The sequence below is a fragment of the Candidozyma auris genome, chromosome 3 (genome assembly GCF_003013715.1).
Source record: "Candidozyma auris chromosome 3, complete sequence".
NCBI classification, from domain to species: Eukaryota; Fungi; Ascomycota; class Pichiomycetes; order Serinales; family Metschnikowiaceae; genus Candidozyma; species Candidozyma auris.
In genome coordinates, this window is record NC_072814.1 from 2228822 (window position 1) to 2249620 (window position 20799).

The following is a 20799-nucleotide window of genomic DNA, read 5'->3' on the forward strand; positions in this document are numbered from 1 at the left end:
GAAAGTTGCAAATGCTCACGAGAAATGAAGCTGTATGAGTCGAATAAAACGTGTGCGATGTCTCGTAGGCTTCCTTATACTGACTGCTTTCCATTGTTAAGCGTTTTCAGCCTTTCGTGAATGACTATTGATAAGGAAATATAGTTGAGGTAATCCCCGATCTTCTGACTCCATTTTAGAGCTCATTTGTGTATTTGAGTCTCTTTTTTTGATAAGCGCTCACCGTATGCATTTATGGCAGCATCAATCTCTGGGGACTCCACGAACTTTAGGACAAAGATGAATCCCATAAGCTGTTACACAGTCATGGTTCAGCCTTTCCAAGGACTTCGATTCTCGATCAATCGTGCTTATTAGACTTACGCCTCGCTGTGCTCAGCTACAATTCACGGCTTCTCGTTGCAGTTACATTAAATTTGACTCATCTATAATGCTACTCGTCATCTTCGCCTTTTTTGCTCTTTTTTTCCTTCTTCTCCTTCTTCTCTTTCTTCTCTTTCTTCTCTTTCTTCTCTTTCTTCTCTTTCTTCTCCTTCTTTTCCTTCTTCTCTTTCTTGTCCTTCTTATCCTTGCCCTCTTCCTTGCTCTTCTTTTCCGTCTTCTCTTTCTTCACTTGCTTCTCCAGATCGTCCGAGTCTTCGCGCTTGCGCTTCTCTCCGATCAACTTGTTCTCATACAGAGCTTCCTCGGGGGCTTCAAATGCCTGGTTTCGCTCCACTCTTCTCTGCTCAGACACCTCCTCTTGCTTGGCACGCTTCTGTTGAAGATCACGCAAATACTTCTCTTTCTTACCCAAGAAATACTCACCGCTCTCAATCTGCAAATCAACCTTTCTGGGCGTCTGTGCTGGAGGGAATGGCGTGTACACCTTCTTCTTCTTCTCGGTGGTCTCCTTCTTCTTTCTTGCAACGTTACGCTTCTTGAACATTGGCAAAAACCTCGACCAATCTTCGTTGGCCAACTCAGGATTCTTGGCGAGCTCTTGCTTAATCATGAGCTCCTTGATATGGTATATGGGGTGAACATTCTTCATGCAATCTTCAACAACTCTACGCACCTCCTTCAACCCTTTATAAGGGCCCATAGCACTCACAGTGTTTCCTTGCACCAAGATATAGCATTTAGTTAAAAGCTCCAAGGCCTTAAGCGTATTACCGTTAGGACCCACCAAACGCTGTCTTCTCTTGACAAACCTCTCTTTGTTCAGTACAAAATTACCAATTTTGATCACATCACATGCAACGTCATCCTGTAAGATTTTCACCGCCTGGGGAAAGGGAACCGATCTAGCCAAAAGCTTTATGAGATCTCTGGCCTTCAAAATGATCGCAGGGTCAAACGTCTTTCTTGTCGTGCTCACGGTCATCGAACCTTCGACCAAGTCAAGCTGACATGCGATTCTGTGTTTGTCCAACGCCTGAGTCAAATCTGGCCAGATCGACCGAAGGTAGTTCTCTCTGTATTTAGGGAAAAGCGTCATAAATGACGACTCCTCCGCAAACGGCAAGCCCAGCGCATTGTCTGCCTCGGTAAACTCTTCAATCTTCCACTTATCTATATCGGGCGTATCCCAAGGCTTGTCTCTGTTGTGTGTGGAAGGCATGTTAGGTTGTAGGTTGTGAGTTGGAAGTGGTAGAAATTCAGGTTTCTTGATGCCCATCGCGGCACGTGATGCAACACCAAAGGACGGCAGCGGATGATGAATCCACCAACATCGAGCTACTATATCTTCTTTTTAGCTATGGCTACGAAGTCGTCGAAAAGCAAGTCAAAAGTGGGCAAGTCTGCAAAATCAGCTTCCAAACAAAATTTGAAGCAAAAAGCAAAAGTGACCAAGTCGCAAATCGATAAGCTCAATAAAGACATGGATCACATCCAAGACATTCACAAATCTCTCGCTCAGCTGGGGCAGGCCCCCAAGAAGATCGGGGCATTGGATGTGGCGAGGTTGAAGAGCGATATGGAGAAGGACGAGCAGAGAAAGAAGGCCAACAAGGAGTTGCAGAGACAGTTGGAGGTGATGACGGGAATGGCGTTGTAAGTTATCGCTGCCAGTAGAAACAGATGATTTTTTGTGAACAAGGATAGTGTTCTAATTCGGTGATTTATGCAAGCAAGAGGAATTTCTTTTCAGGAGACTTGGTTAGCGACCTCTTGAAGTGCTCTCCCATTGTCGAGGCGGATGTCTAAGCACCAGGACGAGGTAAAGTCACAACGCCTCAAAGGAGTCGAAGCTTTTAAAAGCTTTGCCTCTAGACTGTTGAAATGGGACTTTTTTCTGTGGCCCCATCACCTCCAAGCCAGAAGTCGGTTGCAACCGCTGCATCGTTGCTTGACCAAGTGTTGACAGTTGTCATGATTTTCAAAAGCATACAATGCTTTAAAATGTTGCACAAAAGACTATACTAAGACTTTATAAACGCATGATTTGCCATTGGTTCTGACTATCATCTCAGCAGCTTGATGCACTCACTGATTTTCAGTCAGACCCACATACATACAACAACAACTCAATAGACTTCAGTTACCAACCAAAATATGGATTGTAGCATCTAAGCGGTTCAACAATTACACCTTGAATTTCCTCTCCTTCAGACTGACCTTCACTTATCACTTTTGCACCCAGTGGGCAATCACCTACATATAGAGAAAGGTTGATGAGATGAGCTTACAAATCTCCATTTCTCGATAACCACCTTCTTCTTTAGCACATATCCCTAATGAGCCACGACGAAGAGCAGCACGAGAATCAAGAGGAGTTTGTCGATATCAACGATATCGCCGAGGAAGTTGCAGACGACAATGGTCCTGACCCACAAGATGACAACGACGATAACGACATGGACATGGATGGCCACGAGAACGAAGAAAGTATAGAGATTGATCTTGCCAACAACTCATGGACGTATTTCGACCAGCACAAGGACTCCATCTTCACAATTTTCGAGCATCCATCCTTGCCTATGGTGGTCACTGGAGGTGGCGACAACACAGCATACATGTGGACGACCCACACACAGCCGCCCAGGTTTGTGGGAGAGTTGCTGGGCCACAAGGAAAGTGTGGTTTGCGGAGGATTCACGGGAGACGGCAAGTTTGTGGTGACAGGAGACATGAACGGGTTTATTCAGGTGCACAAGTCCACCAAGGGAGGACAAAAGTGGGTGAAATTCGGAGACTTGGAAGAAGTCGAGGAGGTGTTGTGGATCACAGTGCACTCCTCAGCACCTTACTTTGCATTTGGTGCCACTGACGGCTCGGTGTGGGTGTACCAGATCGACGAGGAGTCGAAGTCGCTTGTTCAAATCATGTCTGGCTTCTCCCACACGCTAGAATGTAATGCTGGTGTCTTTGTGGGCACAGAAAAGACAGATGAGTTGTTCTTGGTGACCGCTTCTGAGGATGGGTCCATTGTGATGTGGAATGGCTTCACCGGTGCTGTTCAGTATAAGTTGCAACCACACGATGACTTTAAGGGCGTCGAGAGCCCCTGGGTGTCGTTGAAGCTGCATGGCGTTGTTGTTGCTGCTGGTGCTCGTGACGGGCAGTTGGCAATCATCAACTTGGAGACGGGGAAGATCGTGCAGCACATCAAGACGATTGAGAATGTCGAGGACATTGCCGATCTCTCAATTGAGGCACTTGCGTGGTGCAAGAACAAAGCTGTTCCACTTTTGGCTGTGGGTCTTGTTTCAGGCGATGTGCTCTTGTTTGACTCCAACCTGTGGCGGTTGAGGAGAACCCTCAAGGTGGACGACACCATCACCAAGCTCCAGTTCATTGGCGACCTGCCCGTGCTTGTGGGCTCGAGCATGAACGGGAAATTGTACAAGTGGGACGCTCGGACGGGAGACGAGTTGTTTGTTGGTGTGGGCCACAACATGGGTGTTTTGGACTTTGCCATTGCCGACAATGGCAAGGCATTGATCACGGCTGGAGACGAGGGCGTTTCGTTGATATTCCGTCCAGAAGCTTAAACAGAGGGACTAGCATTACATGTACATTAATAGAGTTAGCCAAGGTGGAAAACGAGATGTGTAGAATCTAGAGAAGGTATTCGATGACAAGTATCGTGAGACATAATGATCAAAACTTAGTACTCAGCAGGTTTATTGTCTTTCAAGTGTACTATTGGAGCCTACAGTGCCCACGATGTAGGAGTTGCTTACAAAATGGCAGCGAAATAAGTAGCAAACTCAATAAACTTCAAGTAAGAGCTTGAGGTTGGCACCAATGCAACGTCAATTGGGGATAGTTACCATCGATACCATGTAAATCATCTACTAGTTTACAAGAATGCAAGGTTACATTGTAAAATGGCTGCGAAAAAGTAAACTTGGTACAAAACAAACAATAAAAAGGAAATAGCGATAAAATCACTCAGAGATTTCAAAAGCTACTATCCAACCATGCAAAAGTAGATACATTTGTTCTTTTTAAGCCTTCCTGCAATGACTCTTTTGGACTGCTTGTCATCCGTCAAAGCTTTTCCCCGCAGAAGTCAAGTAGACGTTTAAACGCGCTCAATTATTCAGTACAGGCTCTTCAAAACATCATCATCCTCCATTTACTACAACACGCTGTTTGCTTAAGTGCCTTAGGTAACCATCTTATCCTGTTGAAAAGCTGTTCGAATTTTTACTTTAACAGCCGCGTCACTTTTCACCTTCCATTTTACTTCACCCACCCACATCCATAATCTTCGACACAACGCGTCGCGTCATGGAGTCAGAAGCAAAGTTGGCCTCCTTCAGCGCTGAGGAGCCCCAAAAGCTGTCCAAACCTTCCTCTGCTGATATGCTCTTCTACTACGAGCGCGTTCTTCCGTTTCGCCAGATTTTCCAGTGGTTGAACCACCTGCCCAAACCAACAAAGGACTTCACGATGCGTGAGTTTGCGTATGAGTATCGTTCGGGTGCCTATCAGAGATACAACTCGTATGGATCTCCTGAAGAGTTCAAGAAGCTGGTGGTGACGGCGAACCCTACGAGATTCGAGGTGGGCGCAGTGTACGCGGTGAATCCGAAGGAGAGGAGGAACCTACTCAAGAGCGCCATGAAACCGCTTTCCAAGGAGCTTGTTTTCGATATCGATTTGACAGACTATGACGAGATCAGAACGTGTTGCTCGGGCACGGACATCTGCAAGAAGTGCTGGAAGTTCATTAAGATTGCCTCTGAGGTGCTTTCACACGCTTTAAAAGAGGACTTTGGCTTTGATCACTTCATATGGGTCTTCTCGGGAAGAAGAGGTGCCCATTGCTGGGTCAGTGACGCACGAGCACGGTCTTTGGACGAGGCCACCAGAAAGTCCATCGTGGAGTACTTGGACGTCTTGGGTGGCAGGTCTCATAAGATGGGCAAGACCTCATTATCGATAAAGAAGCCCTTTCACCCGCATATCGAGCGTTCGTTTGACATTCTTCGAGCTCACTTCCATGACGTGGTTTTAGATGATCAGAACCCTTGGGCTACTTCAGGCTCCTCCGACGAAGACGCATGGAAGAAAGTCGATGAACTTTTGAGTTTCATTCCAGATGCTGCTCTTCGAGGTGCCTTGAAGAGTAAATGGAAGGAGTCGACAAAGTACTCGAGCTCAAAGGCGAAGTGGGACGACATTAATGTTGTTGCACAGAAGGTGCTCAAACACCAGTCACAAGTGAGCCAGTTGAACGAGGCAAAGAAGGAAATCATTATTTATTACATGTACCCAAGGTTGGATATTGAGGTGTCGAAACAACTCATTCACTTGTTGAAGTCTCCCTTCTGTATCCATCCCGGCACTGGTAATGTATGTGTTCCGTTCGACCCTACAAAGAATCTAAGCGGGAACAGTGACGACGAAGAGTACGGTTTCAACCCTATGAATGCCCCCAACCTATCGCAATTGCAAGATGAAATCGATACATGGGAAGCCAAACGGGTCAACAGGGACTCCAGCCAACCCTTACTGGACTCAGAAGACACGACCTCCCAATCGCCTAGAGTTCCCGACTACGATAAAACGAGTTTGGCGCCCTATGTCAATTATTTCTCGGATTTCGTTCGTGGTCTTCTTAAAGCGGAGTTGAGCAGCTCGAAGAGAGAAAGAGAACCGGATCCGCTTGACTTTTAATTAAACATAAACTTTTTATTATCATAATCAATAATAGGGTATTCTCTACCTCATCCAGGGCCTACGTGATGGTGCATATGTCTCCGAGAAGGGCCTCGTCTTTTTGGGTGATATCCTCGTACTTTCCACTATTGTTCTTAATGATGATTGTTTCATCGTCAGAGGATGTACGGGCTGTTGACGACGAGTTGGAACAGCTATGGGCACCGTCGTCCGCATCAAAATGATACCACTCCAAATACTCGAGCCTTTCGTTGTACTTCACGTGGCCGGATGTCAAATAAATATCATTATAGTTCAAGTAAGGGTAATGCCACTTGGGAACGAATATGACTGTAGGGCATTTCTCTAAAGTTTCATCATCTAGTCTGTCCTTTATAGTCAAAGTGAGTGCAAATCTTGACGATTTGATATCAAATTCTGTGTCCTTGACAACTCCCATCGATGTAATAAGAAATGGACGAAGAACGGCGCTAGGAGCACGAAGGCCATCTGGCGAAGGGTAGCAGTTCTTCATATGCTTGTAACGAAGGTTGTCACTGGACACAGAAATCAAAGTGGAGTTTTCTAAAGTTGACTCAACGTCATCATCGAAGTCTTCCTCGTCACCACAAAATTGCTTTTTAAAGAGTTGAGGCATCAAACGCTTCTTGTGATAGTTCAATCTCGTTTTGATAATTGACAGCGAACCGGTTGTCTCCTTCAAAGCTCTAATTGCTCTCAACGAGGGAGTCACACTGCTTCTCCTTGAAGGGGAGGCGGACTCGGTGTCATCATCATCGAACGCTAAATCTCTATCTTCTGGCGACCAAAATGAAAAGTCTTCGTTGTTCCAGCGATCGCCCCACTTATGACAATTTGTACTAGTGTAGCACCAGTACGTGTGGTGCATGCGCAGTCCTTCTAAAGCATTTGCTAAAGCGTCAATTGCAGCCGTCTGAGAAGTGTATCTGCCGTCTTCATAAGCTCTTTTACCATCCATATCAAACGGCATACCAGTTTCTGACATAAGAACTGGAATATTACCCAAGTTCTCACGACATTCATTGGCGATTTCACAGAACTGTTTCTTAATACAGTTTCTAATGGCTCTTTCGCCAACAACAAGTCCCAACACAGGATTAAGATACCGACCTCTCATGATGCCAAGAGTATCGACATTATACTTATCATTCCATGTTTTCATTAAGAGCGACAAACCATCGTAATAATGAGGGCAGTAAATTGTCTTCTCGTCAACTATTCCACGATCATCATTTTTGAGATCTGGGGGTGGTTCTAACGTTGGTGGTTCCATCAACATGAAGACATTGGGACTGATAGACCTAATAATCTTTTTAAAACGCTTGTAATACTCAACAAAGAAATGATTGATAAAAAAATGCATATCAATACACTCAGGGAGCCTTTCATCTTTAACGTTGAAGGAAATTTTTGGCGACACCTGATTGAAGTAATTAGGCATACGCAACAGACACTCCTGGTAGCTGAACTCCAATCGCTTGTCCAAGGGCATCTGATTAATCTTGTCCCAATCAGCAAACTTATTCCATTTCCAAATCTTTAAGCCTGCAAAGATACACTCTCCGTTCTTCCAGCCAGAACGCCTCCACCCGTACTTTGTATCGTATTTCTGCTGCTCCTCAGCACTGAGCCATGCACGCTTTCCCTTTGGATCTACCAAACGAGAGCCGTCTTTTTGTGGGCCAGAAACGGTGATTTTGTAGACATCTACCTCCACCGGAAGCCCCATTCCCAAACGGAAACATTGGTAAACTGTTGGAGTAGTGTCTAGACGCAAATGCTGGTTTGCCGGGTGGCGGCCCATGTGAGAATGACCCACAAGACCACAGTTGGGTTCGTTGAGGGATTCGAACCCTAAGAGTGTCCCGTCTTTCACCATTTCAGGAAGCGAATGAACTACATTATACCAAAGATGACCCAAAGCCCTCATATGGTGCTTCTGTAGAAAAGTCTGGATATTCTGTCCGTTGATCCTCAAATGTGGGAAATACGTGTTTCCAGCAAAGAATAACGTGAACATGGTCAATGCAGCGAGTCTTTTGTAATTTGTTGTCCAGAGCATCTTTGGATAGCACTCTTGATCGTAGGCCCGATCGAACCTCGGATCGTTCTGCAAAATGGCCGCCTCTGTCGCTGAAAAGTTGGCAGGTTCAAGCCCAGCAGCATAGAACGTCCAAAGAGGAGCACCTGACCCTCCGGAATACCGACTCCACACATCCTGATGGCACTCCATGAACACATAGAGTCCACCAACTTTATGGATGATTTTGAGCACCTCGATCGTGTACTTGACAAACTCGTGATCGTATTTTTCCGGCCCAGCGTGTTCGATCGCTTCCCATGTGACCAAGTATCGAATGGTGTTGAACCCCCACGATTTGATTCTGTTCAAGTGCATTTCGGCCTCTTCCAAGGGAAACGGCCTGCCCACAAAAGTAACATTCTCGTCATCAAAGAAAACACTATTTGGGTCCAGACAGTCCCCTTCGTAAGATGGCATAAACGGTTTTGTCGGGTATTTCATCGCTGAGTCCACGTTGATCCCCTTGAGCACTCGTTTCCGGCCCAGTTCATCCACCAAGTAGCCATCTTGCACGTGTAAAGGTTCACAGGGTAGAATGGAATTGGACTTGTTCTCTGCTGGGGTTATGGGCTCGTTTGAGTCGAACCTTTTTCGAAGCAGCCTAACGCCAGAGCCAGCAAAACCCGGTCCAGCCGAGTACAAGCTCAAGTGGTCTGAGATGGCGGTTCTCGCAGCCTTCATAACGGGGAAAGTTCGGGTTGGAATGATACTTTCAATGAAGGATACGGTTCTTTTCTCTCAAGCTATAGGCGGCTGGTGGTAACCCATTTGGATAATGTGCCTAAGTGAGGGACACTGGCTTGTATGCAGCGCCGTCCCACCGAAAGGTCCTCGCATATTGGGTGGTAGCGAGGCAGGAGACAATTTCATGGATCAGATCATTTAGTGGCGATCGAGGGAAGCCTGTATTTGGTCACACCGTGCGGAGAGAGTCAAGCTGGCAAAATATGCAATTCTGTGTCAGATCTTTCTTCTCCACATTCTGGAAGCTTGCTGCCCGAGAGGATGTTTCGCAACCATTGTTCGCTGCAGGAATGGCGTAGGAAAATAGGTGGTGGAGTCTTTTTGCACCCAAAGAGGAATAAACATGAGTTTGTTCATTGATTGAGCTGCTCCAACGCCCGCTTCTTTGCTTCGATCTGGGATGAAAGTCGCCATGCGTCCTGGTTCTCGGCAAACCGATTGTACAAGGGTACAATTTTCTCTTTCTTCTTTTTCTCACTGGTAGGATCGCTCTTCTTGAAGAATCTCGGTGCTAACTCCAATAGCCACCGAGGGTCTATCACGCTCACACAGTGCATGTATTCTTTGGTGGTGACAAGAACCGTGTGGTAGATCACGTACTCACTCAGCTTGCCGTAAAGCGCCAGCAGCGGGTGCATGCTAACAGGGGTCTGGTCGACCAAGGTGTTGTAAAGTCCCTCGTGGGGATCTCTCTTGGCTGAATTTCTGAAGAAACCAGAACAGAAGGCTTTTCGAACAGCAACGGTGTCGGATCCACAGCTTGTGATTGGGATCCTGAACCGTGACAAGATCTGGCAGAGCTGCTTGCGCACGTCCAACGCTCTCCTCATGCTTCGTTCGTGGATAAAATTGTCTTTACACCACCCTGCCGATCGGCCATTGAGATCCCAAGCCCGATACACATTTAGCAACGTGATGTGATCTCCATATACCGAATGAAACCGTTGTTTTTTTTGGTCAGCGGCTGCTTGCTTGTCCTTGGGCCTATTGAACACAGATTGCACCGAGAGCATCGCCACTATCGTGAGGACCTCGTCAACGCATTCAAGCTCGGTGGACTCAATCACGGTCTTGGCAAGAGCCGGCTCCATCGGGAACTCAGACATCTTTCTACCGAAAGACGTGAGAAAGCCTTGTTCATCTAGTGCATCGAGATTATACAAATCATGCAAGGCATTAACCATTGTTTGAGCTGGCGGTGGATCCATGAATTCAAAATTCAATAGATCATTGATTCCCATAGCTTTGAGCATCAATATGGTAAGTGAAAGGTTCTGCCTCTGAATCTCCGGGATCAGGTTTGGAAGCATCTCGTGCTTGAACGCTTGTTCCGTGTAGAGCCTGTAGCACTTACCTGGCCCCGTACGACCAGCACGACCAGCTCTTTGGTTTGCTTGCGCCTGCGAAATAGGCGAAACCACCAATGAATCCATACCCAACTTTGGGTCGTACGCATTCACCTTGACGTAGCCTGGGTCAACAACGTAGCGGATTCCGTCGATGGTAATAGACGTCTCGGCGATGTTAGTTGCCAATACAACCTTTCTAGCGCCCGGAGGAGCGGGCTCGAAAATCTTCAGTTGCATATCTGACGAGAGGCAGAGTACACCGGGAGGATTATTAGCTCAGGAACAGCAGACCCGAGCGTTTTGATTCTCGAGTAGAGTACCTCACAACTGGTATCGATTTCTTCTTGACCAGTCAAGAAAACCAAAATATCGCCTTCAGCTTCTGCAATGTGTATTTGCATAACACAGTCGAGGGCTGCTGCCAAGTAATCTGGCTCAGGCTCTCGAGAAAATAGTGTTTCAACTGGGAAAGTACGCCCTGGAATGTTAATCACCGGGCAATCATTGAAGAACGAAGCAAATTTTCCCAGGTCAAGCGTGGCAGACGTCACAATAACTTTGAGATTTGGGTTCAGCTTTGCAGCTTTCTTCAATAGGGCAAACAAGACATCGGTTGCTATTGTACGTTCGTGAGCCTCATCCAACATGATCACCAGATACTTCGACATAGTTGGATCGAGTAGCGCCTCTCTTTGAAGCATACCGTCTGTCATATACTTGATTTTCGTTTTTGGCGAAGTCACGTCTTCAAATCGAATGTAGTAACCAACTTCCTCACCTACTTTGCAACCAACTTCTTCAGCAACTCTTTTGGCCACAGAGACAGCAGCCACTCGTCTGGGTTGTGTGCAGCCAATAAGCTTCTCCTTTTCACCATCAATGTTCAATGCCTCCTCGTAAATGTACTGGACGATTTGTGTCGTTTTACCAGACCCTGTTTCTCCAACGATCACCAAGAACTGATTATCCATGATCGCCTGTACTAGTTGTGACCGCATTGCAAACACCGGCAAGCTTTCCCTTTGTTCACGTATTGATTTCTTGGGTAAATTCTTCAAGTCAGACCGCTGTTTCAGTTGACTCTGTCTCCACTCGGCAATGACTTTATCTTTTATAATCTCCTCACGCTTTAGTTCAGCTAATGGATCACTAGAATCTCGTGCTAGCCTCGACTCCCTTTCAAGTTGTCTCTGTCTCTCCGCTTTCTCTTCTTTGAACTCTTTTACCAATTTGGATCCGTTCATGGCTGCACGACTCATTGAGCCCTCAGGGTTCTTCAAAATGAGCAACGGGTTGACCCCCATGCCAGCTCCTAACCCCGAAGTCTGGCCCTTTAAAAAAGACGGTTCTTTTGTATTAAGCTCGATGTCCACTGCCTCATCGTCATCATCGAAATCCTGACTCTCCTTATCCTCGTTCGCCCCATTCAACTCAGGGTAGTCTGCCGCCAGTGCAGCGCCCGAGGCAATGAGCTGGCGGATCTCCCATCGCTCTGGTGACGTTAATTTTCTCCTTTTTTGTTGCTGACGTTGATACGTGCGTCCTCGGCTTTCAGTTCCTACCTCATCCAGCCGGTCTATTCCAGAAAGCTGGTCAATGCCCACCATCGACAAGGAAATCTTCTGGCGACCACGCAGATCTCGATCTGACATGGCTGTTACCTTCACAAACACTTCTTGCCCCAATTTCACGGCATTTTCTGCTTTGGGCACTCTTCGACCATCGTATGCTAGTTTAGACACATGACACAAACCAGAAACGTCGCCCCTTGCTCCATGTAGCCTCACAAACGCCCCAAACGCAGCAATGTTGGAAACCGTGCCCTTATATATTTTGCCAATTTGCACAGGGTCACTGGTCAGAGTGATCTGGGTTGACTCAGATTTGACGGCGGTCTGACCTCGCTCAACAGACCCATTCGGTAGCGCTAGCCCAGGGAACTTAAGTGCTTCCTGCTTTAATTGCAGTTCTAGATCATCTTCCCTCTTTACTTGTGTATATGGTTCTTGTTTCACTTTCAGATCTACCTTTAATCTCTCTGAAGGCTCCTGCTTGACTATTCCCCTTCTCTCTTCCATGATCGCATCGTACACAGCTCGTAGAAAGTCACTGGGAAACTCATCGCCGCCATTCTTAACCACCTCCTCTTTAAAGGCCACAAACCCTTCTTTGTCCCGATTATCAGATGTAGCAGTCTCGTGGAGCTTAACAAGGAAACTGCCTATGGTGTTGTCGTCATCGCTAATCTGGAGATGTTTGTTCACTAGCAGTCCTAGCGTTATTAGGAGAGAAGATTGAGCAGCATCTGGCAGCTCTTGCTTCATTTGAGCGTTTCGTGTGGAGAGGTGATATTTGTGATGGGTTTGAGATGGGATCAGAGATGTGCTAGATTTCGCACCCATGTATGGAGCAGGCAGAAAGTTCCGTTGAAGCCTACGAGTTTAAAAAGGGAGAAATAGTATATCATTCTTGAAATCTATAGCTACAATGGAATGTGGCATGATAATAGGTGTTTGGTGTTGTTGTTCTCTAGGTGGTGACTACTTGAGAACCAGTACGCTGGTTTCGCAGCCATTACTATGACCATTTGTGGCCCACTATAGATACCACAAAGCAATTCACTATGCATCCTTACAATAGTTTCGAGCATTTGCCTTTCTGGAGTTCAAAGTGAAAGACCATCCACTCCCACGAAGGTCTACAACATCCCCCACAGATTTTATCATTTATTCGTCTTGCTGGCCACGTCACGTCTCGTGCCCTCATCTCTTGTTTGTATTCACATCTTCGTTGGAGACACTAGGTCAATCTACTCGCTGCTTCATTGTTTGGCAGCTTGACAGCTCAACATCGCTTTTTTGGCGTCCTCATCTCAAAGCTCCACCTCCTTGATCCCCTCGGCATCCACCTGCTTCACATACACCCCCTTGAACTCAATGGGCATTCTCTTCTGCAATTCTGCCAAGCTCATCCGCAACAACTCCTTCCCCTCCTCTACACTCATGTCCGGACGGTAGTGGCGGTCAAACAACGACACACAGTAGAACGCTGCGTAACCGTGGGCACCGTAGGGAAGCTCTGTCTGAGTACCCAAGTAGTCTATCCAATTCAAGCTGGGAGTGTTGGTTTTCGTGTCGAATCCTCCCAATAACACGTTCACTTGGTACGGTTTTCTTGATCTGATGGAAGTGGCCAATTGATTTCTGACAAAAGACGCCGTTGCTTTGGGCAGCAACTCGATGTCGTTCTCTCTCATGCTGTATAACTGGATGTTGGCCTGGATGTACTCTGCAAACTGAACGGTGTCCCCAGATTCTCCTGTGAAGGCCATTAGATTGTGGGCGTTCAAAGGTCTGGTTTTGTCGTCCAGATCTTTCAAAACAGAGATTCCTCTGGTGAATGCTTTGGACGTGGCAACAAGTGTGGCATCCTGGACTCTAACTCCCAAGATGATATCCATTGTGAGTTGTTGAAGGTGGGTTCTTGGGTGAGTTCGATTATGGTTGAGATTGTATGGTGGTATTTGCCACGGGTCGTGTGCGGTTCATAACGTGTGCCACTACACAAGGACTAATCGTTACTATGGTGACCTTGAACGTTGTGTGTCGATTAAACCAGGAGATCTAGGTGATGCTTAGCTTGTAGGTGTACATATCATAATACTGATTTGTCTGTTATGGTCAAAATTATGGCTATTAGGGGCGTACCCCTTATCGCTCGCATCTACGACACATTTTGCAGCCAACAGACAACAGCTCTTTCTAGGTGTTTTGTAATACACACAACATCACAAGTTACTTCTCGTTTATTCGTCATTTTAGAGATGTATCATTCTATTGTTCCCGTTACACGCATGAATTCGTCATCGCTTTTACTGAGGCAATCTTCCGTCACTAGCATCCTTGCTTCCCCAATTCTCCAGAACTTACTTTGCAAGCTTCTTCTCAACAATCCCCTCGATCAACTTCACAAGAGGGGAATTCTGCTTCTTGAGCTGGCCCTCCAAGGTCAACTCGATCTGCTTCTCAATCAACTTACCGGTGAAATCCACCTCGATGTTCACCGTGTGTCCCACTTCTTTCTTGGACAAGATCACCTTCTCCTGAGAATAACTCACCAACATAATGGAAAACTCTGCGGTCTCGTAGTCAACATGAGTCACCGTGAGGGAAGTCCCGTCAATGGCAATGAAACCCTTCTCGACAATGTAATTGATGTTCTCACGCTCACGGAGCTGGAAAGTGAAAGCTATGGCATTTCCATCAGCAACCTTTTTCGTTATTGTTGCAATTGTATCCACATGGCCTTGCACAACGTGTCCACCGAGCCTCACTTCCGAAGTCACGGCTCTTTCCAAATTCACAGGCGAATTGACACGAAGATCCCCCAAATTCGATCTTCTGAGTGTTTCTGGAGCAACCCCAACCTTGAAGTAACTCCTCTTTTCGTCAAATTCGGTCACGGTAAGGCAAACACCATTGGTGCAAATCGAGTCTCCCAAATGGACGTCTCCCAAGATCTCAGAGCAGTTGCCAATTACCATCAGCACACCATTACCTCCTGAAGAGGTTGAGTCGAGCTCATTGTACTCGAGAACAGTGCCAATCGTCTCCACAAGACCCGTGAACATAGTGAGATTGAAGTAATTGAGTCACTGAGTACACTCGGTGGTTTATCTATGGGGACATCCTTACACCATCAAGAGAAGAAGCTCTACAAAGTATTGAATTTTTAGAGTTCTAGATGATTTGGCCTTCAAGAGGCTCCATTTCTTTGATATCATACGTGAATTCTTGCACTGGAAGTATCGAGTGGAAGTATGTCCACTTGTTAAGTTCCTACCCTCAATCGCACTACAGAAGTAGATACACCATCACCACATTTACAAAGGGCAACGAAAAAATCAAATACTATCCATTATTCCCCCTTCTCCCCGTCACTCCTAAATGAAACTAAATAAGTGGCCACATCAACAAGGTCAAGGCAAAAAAGCCATACAAGACAGGCGCCTGGAAGCACTTCTTCATGCCGTCAACAACAGTCACAAACACACTTCGGTCACTCATGCCGGGTTTTTGTTCCCTTGTAGTTTTTGTAGAAGACAATTCCGGCGCGAGTTCAAAGCAGGAAAGACTTGCCTCAATTTTCTCAGGCAACAAGTCCAATTTCCTTTTGTAGTCACCGGATACCGTCACATTCTCCTCCTCTTGGAGTTTCCATATGTCAAAGAATTCACCAGTGAGGAAAGAAGGGTTTCTTCTTTCCGTGACCCATTCCTTGCATTTGAAGAAAGTGCAAGGAAAGAAGGTCACGTATTTTTTTTCATTCGTCCACTCCAGGTACTTGAAGAAATCCTTGGGATAAAAGGCGGTCTTTTCTTTTTGGAGGGTCCACTCACGATACTTGTAGAAATCAGTAGGAAGGAAGACGGTACCTTCTTTTTGGTTGGTCCATTCCCTATACTTGTAGAAGTCATTTGGCAAGTAGGTCTTGTTGTTCTTTTCCAGCAACAAGTGCTTGAAGAAAGAAAACTCTCCAGGCAAAAAGGAGACCCGTTGCGTTTTCTTAACGTCAGCAGCATCAACCCTAGCAGCATTAGTCTCCTCGTAGTGGAAAGCAGCCACAGCTGAATGGCAACGTTTAGGAGCAGCAGGCATCAACTTTTCTCCCCTGAGACCAACATCGAGTGCCTCCTTCCATGCTTCACCCAAAAGACCATGAACCACCTTCTTTGGAGCCTGCTGCTGTGGCTCCTCTTTCTTTGTAGTCTTCCCTGGCTCTGTTGCCTTGACAACCTTAGCCCACGCCTTTTTTGGGGCCACATACGGAGCTGTAACCTCCTTTGTAACCCTCTCAACCTTCACCACCATTTTCACAGCTGTAACAGCCTTCACATCTCCATCTCTAATAGCCTTGCTCCACATTGGACCGATTGATTTCTCAACAGTCTGATTTGGAATCGTGCTACCTAATGTAGGCCAGCTCTCCTTAGCAGCCGTTTCCTTCTTTGCAATCTTTGCTGGCCACTTTCTGACTCTTCCCTTCAGCGCAATGAGTCTTTCTTTGGGCTCCTTCAGCTTCACATCCTCATGTCTCTGCCCGCTACCTCGCGTCTTGTTCTTTTTGTGTTGAAGCTCACTCTTAGGCTTCATCTGCATCTTCAGCGACTCTAAAAGCCACTCGCTTCCATTTTTCTCCCCCGCCGTCTGAACTCCCACTCCTTTGGAAGCTCCCACAATTGCGGCCCATTGAGGCTGCTTAGAGTTGTTGGTGGTGTTGACCTGCAACAGTTCAACTCTGAGTGATTTTTGCATCCTTTTTTGTAAACTCGTTAGTGTGTGTTTGAATGAGACTATCTGTGAAAGTCTCTGTGCTTATTGAAGTTGTTAGTATTCCAGAAGCTTGTCTGAAATGTGGTCTTCAATAAAGATAAAGAAGAAGAGAAAAAAAATCCACCAGGAGGATGAAAGGGCCACCTTATATACCCAAATGCTGAGGCGAAATAACTCAAGGTAATTCTAAGTAACTGGTGTAGCCTCTCATTAATCAAAAATAAGTAATTCCAACAGATTTGTATGGCGTTTACATAGGATTAGGGAAGGTCTAAACATTTGGTGGAGCTGCCAAATTGGGAATGTCAGAAACAGAGACCAAAGTGCTCAACACGTAATGGTTTGGTATTAGAATTGTGGGAAGCAGAGGTATAATTATATAAGTATGTGTTCTTGACCCCATTCAATTCCCAACAAATACTTCACCCAAAGCTTTATTTGCAGCCAAGTAAACATGAGGCTTAATCTTACAGGATAAAAAGTACGTTATGGCAATGGCTTATAAGTTGAATAAGTAAGCTGCTTAAGAATGAGTGGATTGACTTTTCTTGTGTTCACCAGAAGTTCTTATTAAGGGGTGGCACTTGGAGTAACTCAAACACACCGAACATTAGGGCTTCACGACCGTGGTAATCAAGTGTACATATGAGTATCTCGAGTAAAATCGTACCTGATCTTGCCAGAAAATCGAGTACATCAAAAGCTACTATGCGTGAACCTAAGAGAAGAAGCATCAAAAGTATAAACTTATACGACAGGACAATTAGTGGGAATCATGCATCACTTTCGATTTCACTGCTTCTTCGGACTGAGAGATCCCTTGGATTTCCCAAGGATTCGACTCAAAGAAAACAGAGACTTCAGGCCGTGATTGGAATCATTATTTGCTTCTTCTTACGAGGGGGGTGGTATGTCGTGTGACTCAGGATCATCATTTGCTGCTAGGTCTACCGAAAAGGTAAAATGCACTTGTTCAGATTCTCCACCAATCATTAGTTCGAAATGAAACAAGAGCTCGTATGTTCTGATAAGATCCTCTGTAAAAAATGTTGGCCCGTACAGCGGCATTGCGAAATTATAACAGGTAGAAGGAAAGCTTTTTGTGTGACTCCCAGAATTAATCAACTTCATCTCTGATGGATTATAGTTTCTCTTCATAAGTTGATGCTTTCTCTCTATTGAAGCATAAACTCCCTTGGAATTTGAGCCACGAATGATCTCCATCAAATCAATTTGCAGAACTAGAACGCTGTATTCCACTTCGGGCCTTGCTCTATTGTGTTGGGCTTCCACAGTTAAACAAAGCTTGAATGCAATGGACAAGTCATCACCTGGAATGAGTAAAACTCTATAATTCAGTAAAAAGAGTCTGTAAGAACTGCCCTTCATACTGAGACCACTTCCTTTTCGGGTCACACCATAATGAGCTTGAAAAGGCAATCGGCGCGAGGGAAACTCAAATCTTTGTTGATGTTCCCTGAATATCAATACCATTCCTAAAAATGAATTTTCTTCTTCGTGAGAGTGAAACCTATGGAGCTTACCCAGGGTCACCTCTTTACAGATGATGTAATACAGTTCATTATTCAACTTGGGCTCGTTTCCGAAATCTTCAAGACCTAAGCGATGCATCTCGAGCAAAAGCGGCGTGCGAGCGGATGGATAGTTCTGTGGTGCTGCCGCCATCCCTACTGTTATAGCGAGAATTTTGTCCCCTCTGAAAAAAGTGTCAGTGTGATAGCCTAGTTGAGAGTGTGAAGAAAGCTCGCGACGATTATGCGAAAAGACATCGTGAAGAGACAGACCTGATCTCGAGAACTGGGCGAAGTTGACGAAGAGTCTGTTAGGCGGGCTTTGAGAATACTTTGAGATCCCACGATGCACTTCATTTTGACAAGCTATCGCAGCTTCCTTAAATACCGAAAGTTTGATCCTCGATCCTCCGATGGATAGAACGACGACAACTTTGATACCATATGTCCTCCATGTATGGTTTGAAAAATAAGAAGGTCCCACTGCCGGAATTTCACCTCCAACAAGAAGGTCATTCAATGAAAATTCATTTTTTTTTTTATCCCAATTAATGAGTTGATCAAGATTTTTCTGAAGCAATGTGTAGTTGCATAGCCTGTACTTCAATTTATGATCGGTTTGTGTCGCAATTAACTCTTGTAGAACAACTGTCAATTCCTTTATTTTCATTGTGGTGAGCGAGGAACAAGTTTTGGTGATGCAAGACAGCTTCAATGCCAAGTCAATAAAGCGTGATAACTTGAGATGAGGGGCGATAATACCGGTTGTTTCATGAAAGCACAAATCTCTTCGAAAGAAACTTAAATGAAGGGAAATAGATTCTTTGCTTATTCCTTCAAGCACTTCAGTAGCTCTGCATGGAGATACTTCTCTACCATAAAGAAGGTCTGACATTGGCAGATGAACAAGATGCGACTTTGCATAAAAATCGTCTTTCTTGAAGAACGCTCCAACCTCTCGATAATCAACTCGTGAGAGCCAAGCCTTGCATGGATGGGAGTGATAGAACTCGTTTTCGTGAATACAGTATAAGATGATGGGTGCGCTATTCTTGGACGAGGGCCCGTGGCCGATTTCATCTTTACTAAGACAAGTATGCTCCGTTATGTCAGGCGTTTCACAAGAATCCTTTAGCTCAAACAAAGCATAGGTCTGGTTTCGAACGGCAATTATGTCAAAACTCCCCAATAAAGTTTTATTTCCTAGCAAATCTGGTTTGACATTCTTTGTTTTCTTGAGAACAAATCTTGTTTGAAGTCTGCCTTTCATATTGAATACTTTTTTGGAGACTTCTTAAGAATCGTGCAACTTCAACAGATTTGGGGTTTTCGAAAAAAAAAAAAAATGAATTTATATCTTCTTTTCGAATGACACATCATGACACAGGAGTCTGCAGGGTCCCCTATCTACAAAACTCTCGAGGGCAATTGGTAATCTACTTTCTGGCGGCAAGAGAATTTTGTACATTGTGGACACTATGAAAATTCCTGGGCCTGGAATATAAAAAACATTGAGTTTTAGTGTTGAAATACTTTAAGGCAAATCGTGATAATCTGGTATACGGGACTCCAGTACATCTGTGGCGAAGACAAGCTGTACAATATGCAGTTCACAGTCATGTTCAGACGTTAGTGAATTTTTGAGTATAGCTGTCTCATACAGTATAGTATCACTTTCCGCTTTAGGGGTTGGGCGCCATCACTTGCTATGGTAGCAACCTCTTTTATCTCTGATTAATTCCGTGTGTGTATACATATCCAGAGACTTCTGTCCTTATCCACACAATGGAGTAATTCACTCGTCCTAAGCATACAGTTCAACTACCCATATACATGTCGTCCATCACCTCTATTCCTGGACCTCTGTTGTTTCCTGCAGGCAACTCAGTTATTCTTCATGAATATAACATCACGTGATGAGAAAACCATCGAGTTTCAGGTGAAGTGTGGGGTACAAATATTCAAGATGAAACGTACCTTTTCTGGGGTTGACACGTCCTCATATCTCGTCTATAAATTGTTAGGAATTCCAATATTCCAAACTTCTCTAGAGGATAATTCTTTCTTCTCACGTGACATCATTCCGTGATTTACCCTACAACCACGCCTTATCCCTAGATACATATATAAAATTATCCTGCATTACTCCTTTTTCCAAGCCTTCTTGTTTGGTCTTTCTTCGCTGAGTGATTGGACGGCGGCAGTGCTGCAATCTCCTTTACCCCAAGTCACGTGACCAAGAGATCCCAAACAGGTGAGTGTACTGTATAAGACTGCTATACTCAAGGCATTCAACAAGTCATGATCACTAGAGCGGCAACTCGTCCACTTCAGAAGCATGATTTCATCTGATCTGCAATGGTCTTACGCTTTACTCCCTCTGAAATCTCGTACGAATAATTTCCTTTACAGCAGATCAGGAGATTTGAAGTACAGACTGGTCTGCTTCTGCCATTTGCTATTGCAAAATCTTTCTTGACATAGGAGCTATGTACCTGATGACAGGCCCCTCTATGTTCATTTTGCGCCAAGTTTGGAAAGTTCATTTTCACATCAGATTCATTTTGCTCAAAACGTCTCACGAGGCTATTCTGCCCCGAGGTGCCCTTTAAGAGGGAAAG

At 45.3% G+C, this 20799-nt stretch overlaps 9 protein-coding genes across 9 annotated transcripts; 3 read left to right on the forward strand and 6 right to left on the reverse strand. All coding sequences in view use genetic code 12, as the record gives it.

Annotated features, from left to right (window-relative positions):
- Positions 1-433: 433 nt before the first annotated feature.
- Positions 434-1603, reverse strand: KRR1 (ribosome biosynthesis protein KRR1; the record flags this gene model as incomplete). The annotated part of the gene is made up of 1 exon (XM_029033185.2): positions 434-1603. One exon carries the CDS (start codon positions 1601-1603, stop codon positions 434-436), a length of 1170 nt encoding a protein of 389 aa, XP_028891777.2.
- A 138-nt stretch (positions 1604-1741) lies between these two features.
- Positions 1742-2041, forward strand: CJI96_0003637 (uncharacterized protein; the record flags this gene model as incomplete). Its single annotated transcript, XM_029033184.2, has 1 exon — positions 1742-2041. One exon carries the CDS (start codon positions 1742-1744, stop codon positions 2039-2041), a length of 300 nt encoding a protein of 99 aa, XP_028891776.1.
- Positions 2042-2720: 679 nt separating this feature from the next.
- Positions 2721-3977, forward strand: CJI96_0003638 (uncharacterized protein; the record flags this gene model as incomplete). The annotated part of the gene is made up of 1 exon (XM_029033183.2): positions 2721-3977. One exon carries the CDS (start codon positions 2721-2723, stop codon positions 3975-3977), a length of 1257 nt encoding a protein of 418 aa, XP_028891775.2.
- A 745-nt stretch (positions 3978-4722) lies between these two features.
- Positions 4723-6114, forward strand: CJI96_0003639 (DNA primase subunit PRI1; the record flags this gene model as incomplete). The annotated part of the gene is made up of 1 exon (XM_029033182.2): positions 4723-6114. One exon carries the CDS (start codon positions 4723-4725, stop codon positions 6112-6114), a length of 1392 nt encoding a protein of 463 aa, XP_028891774.2.
- A 61-nt stretch (positions 6115-6175) lies between these two features.
- CJI96_0003640 (hydrolase) lies at positions 6176-8902 on the reverse strand (the record flags this gene model as incomplete). The annotated part of the gene is made up of 1 exon (XM_029033181.2): positions 6176-8902. The coding sequence occupies one exon, from the start codon at positions 8900-8902 to the stop codon at positions 6176-6178; it is 2727 nt and encodes a 908-aa protein (XP_028891773.2).
- A 416-nt stretch (positions 8903-9318) lies between these two features.
- PRP22 (DEAH-box ATP-dependent RNA helicase PRP22) lies at positions 9319-12638 on the reverse strand (the record flags this gene model as incomplete). Its single annotated transcript, XM_054702132.1, has 2 exons — positions 9319-10539; positions 10575-12638. 2 exons carry the CDS (start codon positions 12636-12638, stop codon positions 9319-9321), a joined length of 3285 nt encoding a protein of 1094 aa, XP_054558107.1.
- A 548-nt stretch (positions 12639-13186) lies between these two features.
- Positions 13187-13774, reverse strand: PRE1 (proteasome core particle subunit beta 4; the record flags this gene model as incomplete). The annotated part of the gene is made up of 1 exon (XM_029033179.2): positions 13187-13774. The coding sequence occupies one exon, from the start codon at positions 13772-13774 to the stop codon at positions 13187-13189; it is 588 nt and encodes a 195-aa protein (XP_028891771.1).
- Positions 13775-14239: 465 nt separating this feature from the next.
- On the reverse strand, positions 14240-14944 carry RIB5 (riboflavin synthase; the record flags this gene model as incomplete). Its single annotated transcript, XM_029033178.2, has 1 exon — positions 14240-14944. One exon carries the CDS (start codon positions 14942-14944, stop codon positions 14240-14242), a length of 705 nt encoding a protein of 234 aa, XP_028891770.1.
- A 322-nt stretch (positions 14945-15266) lies between these two features.
- CJI96_0003644 (uncharacterized protein) lies at positions 15267-16628 on the reverse strand (the record flags this gene model as incomplete). The annotated part of the gene is made up of 1 exon (XM_029033177.2): positions 15267-16628. The coding sequence occupies one exon, from the start codon at positions 16626-16628 to the stop codon at positions 15267-15269; it is 1362 nt and encodes a 453-aa protein (XP_028891769.2).
- Positions 16629-20799: the final 4171 nt, after the last annotated feature.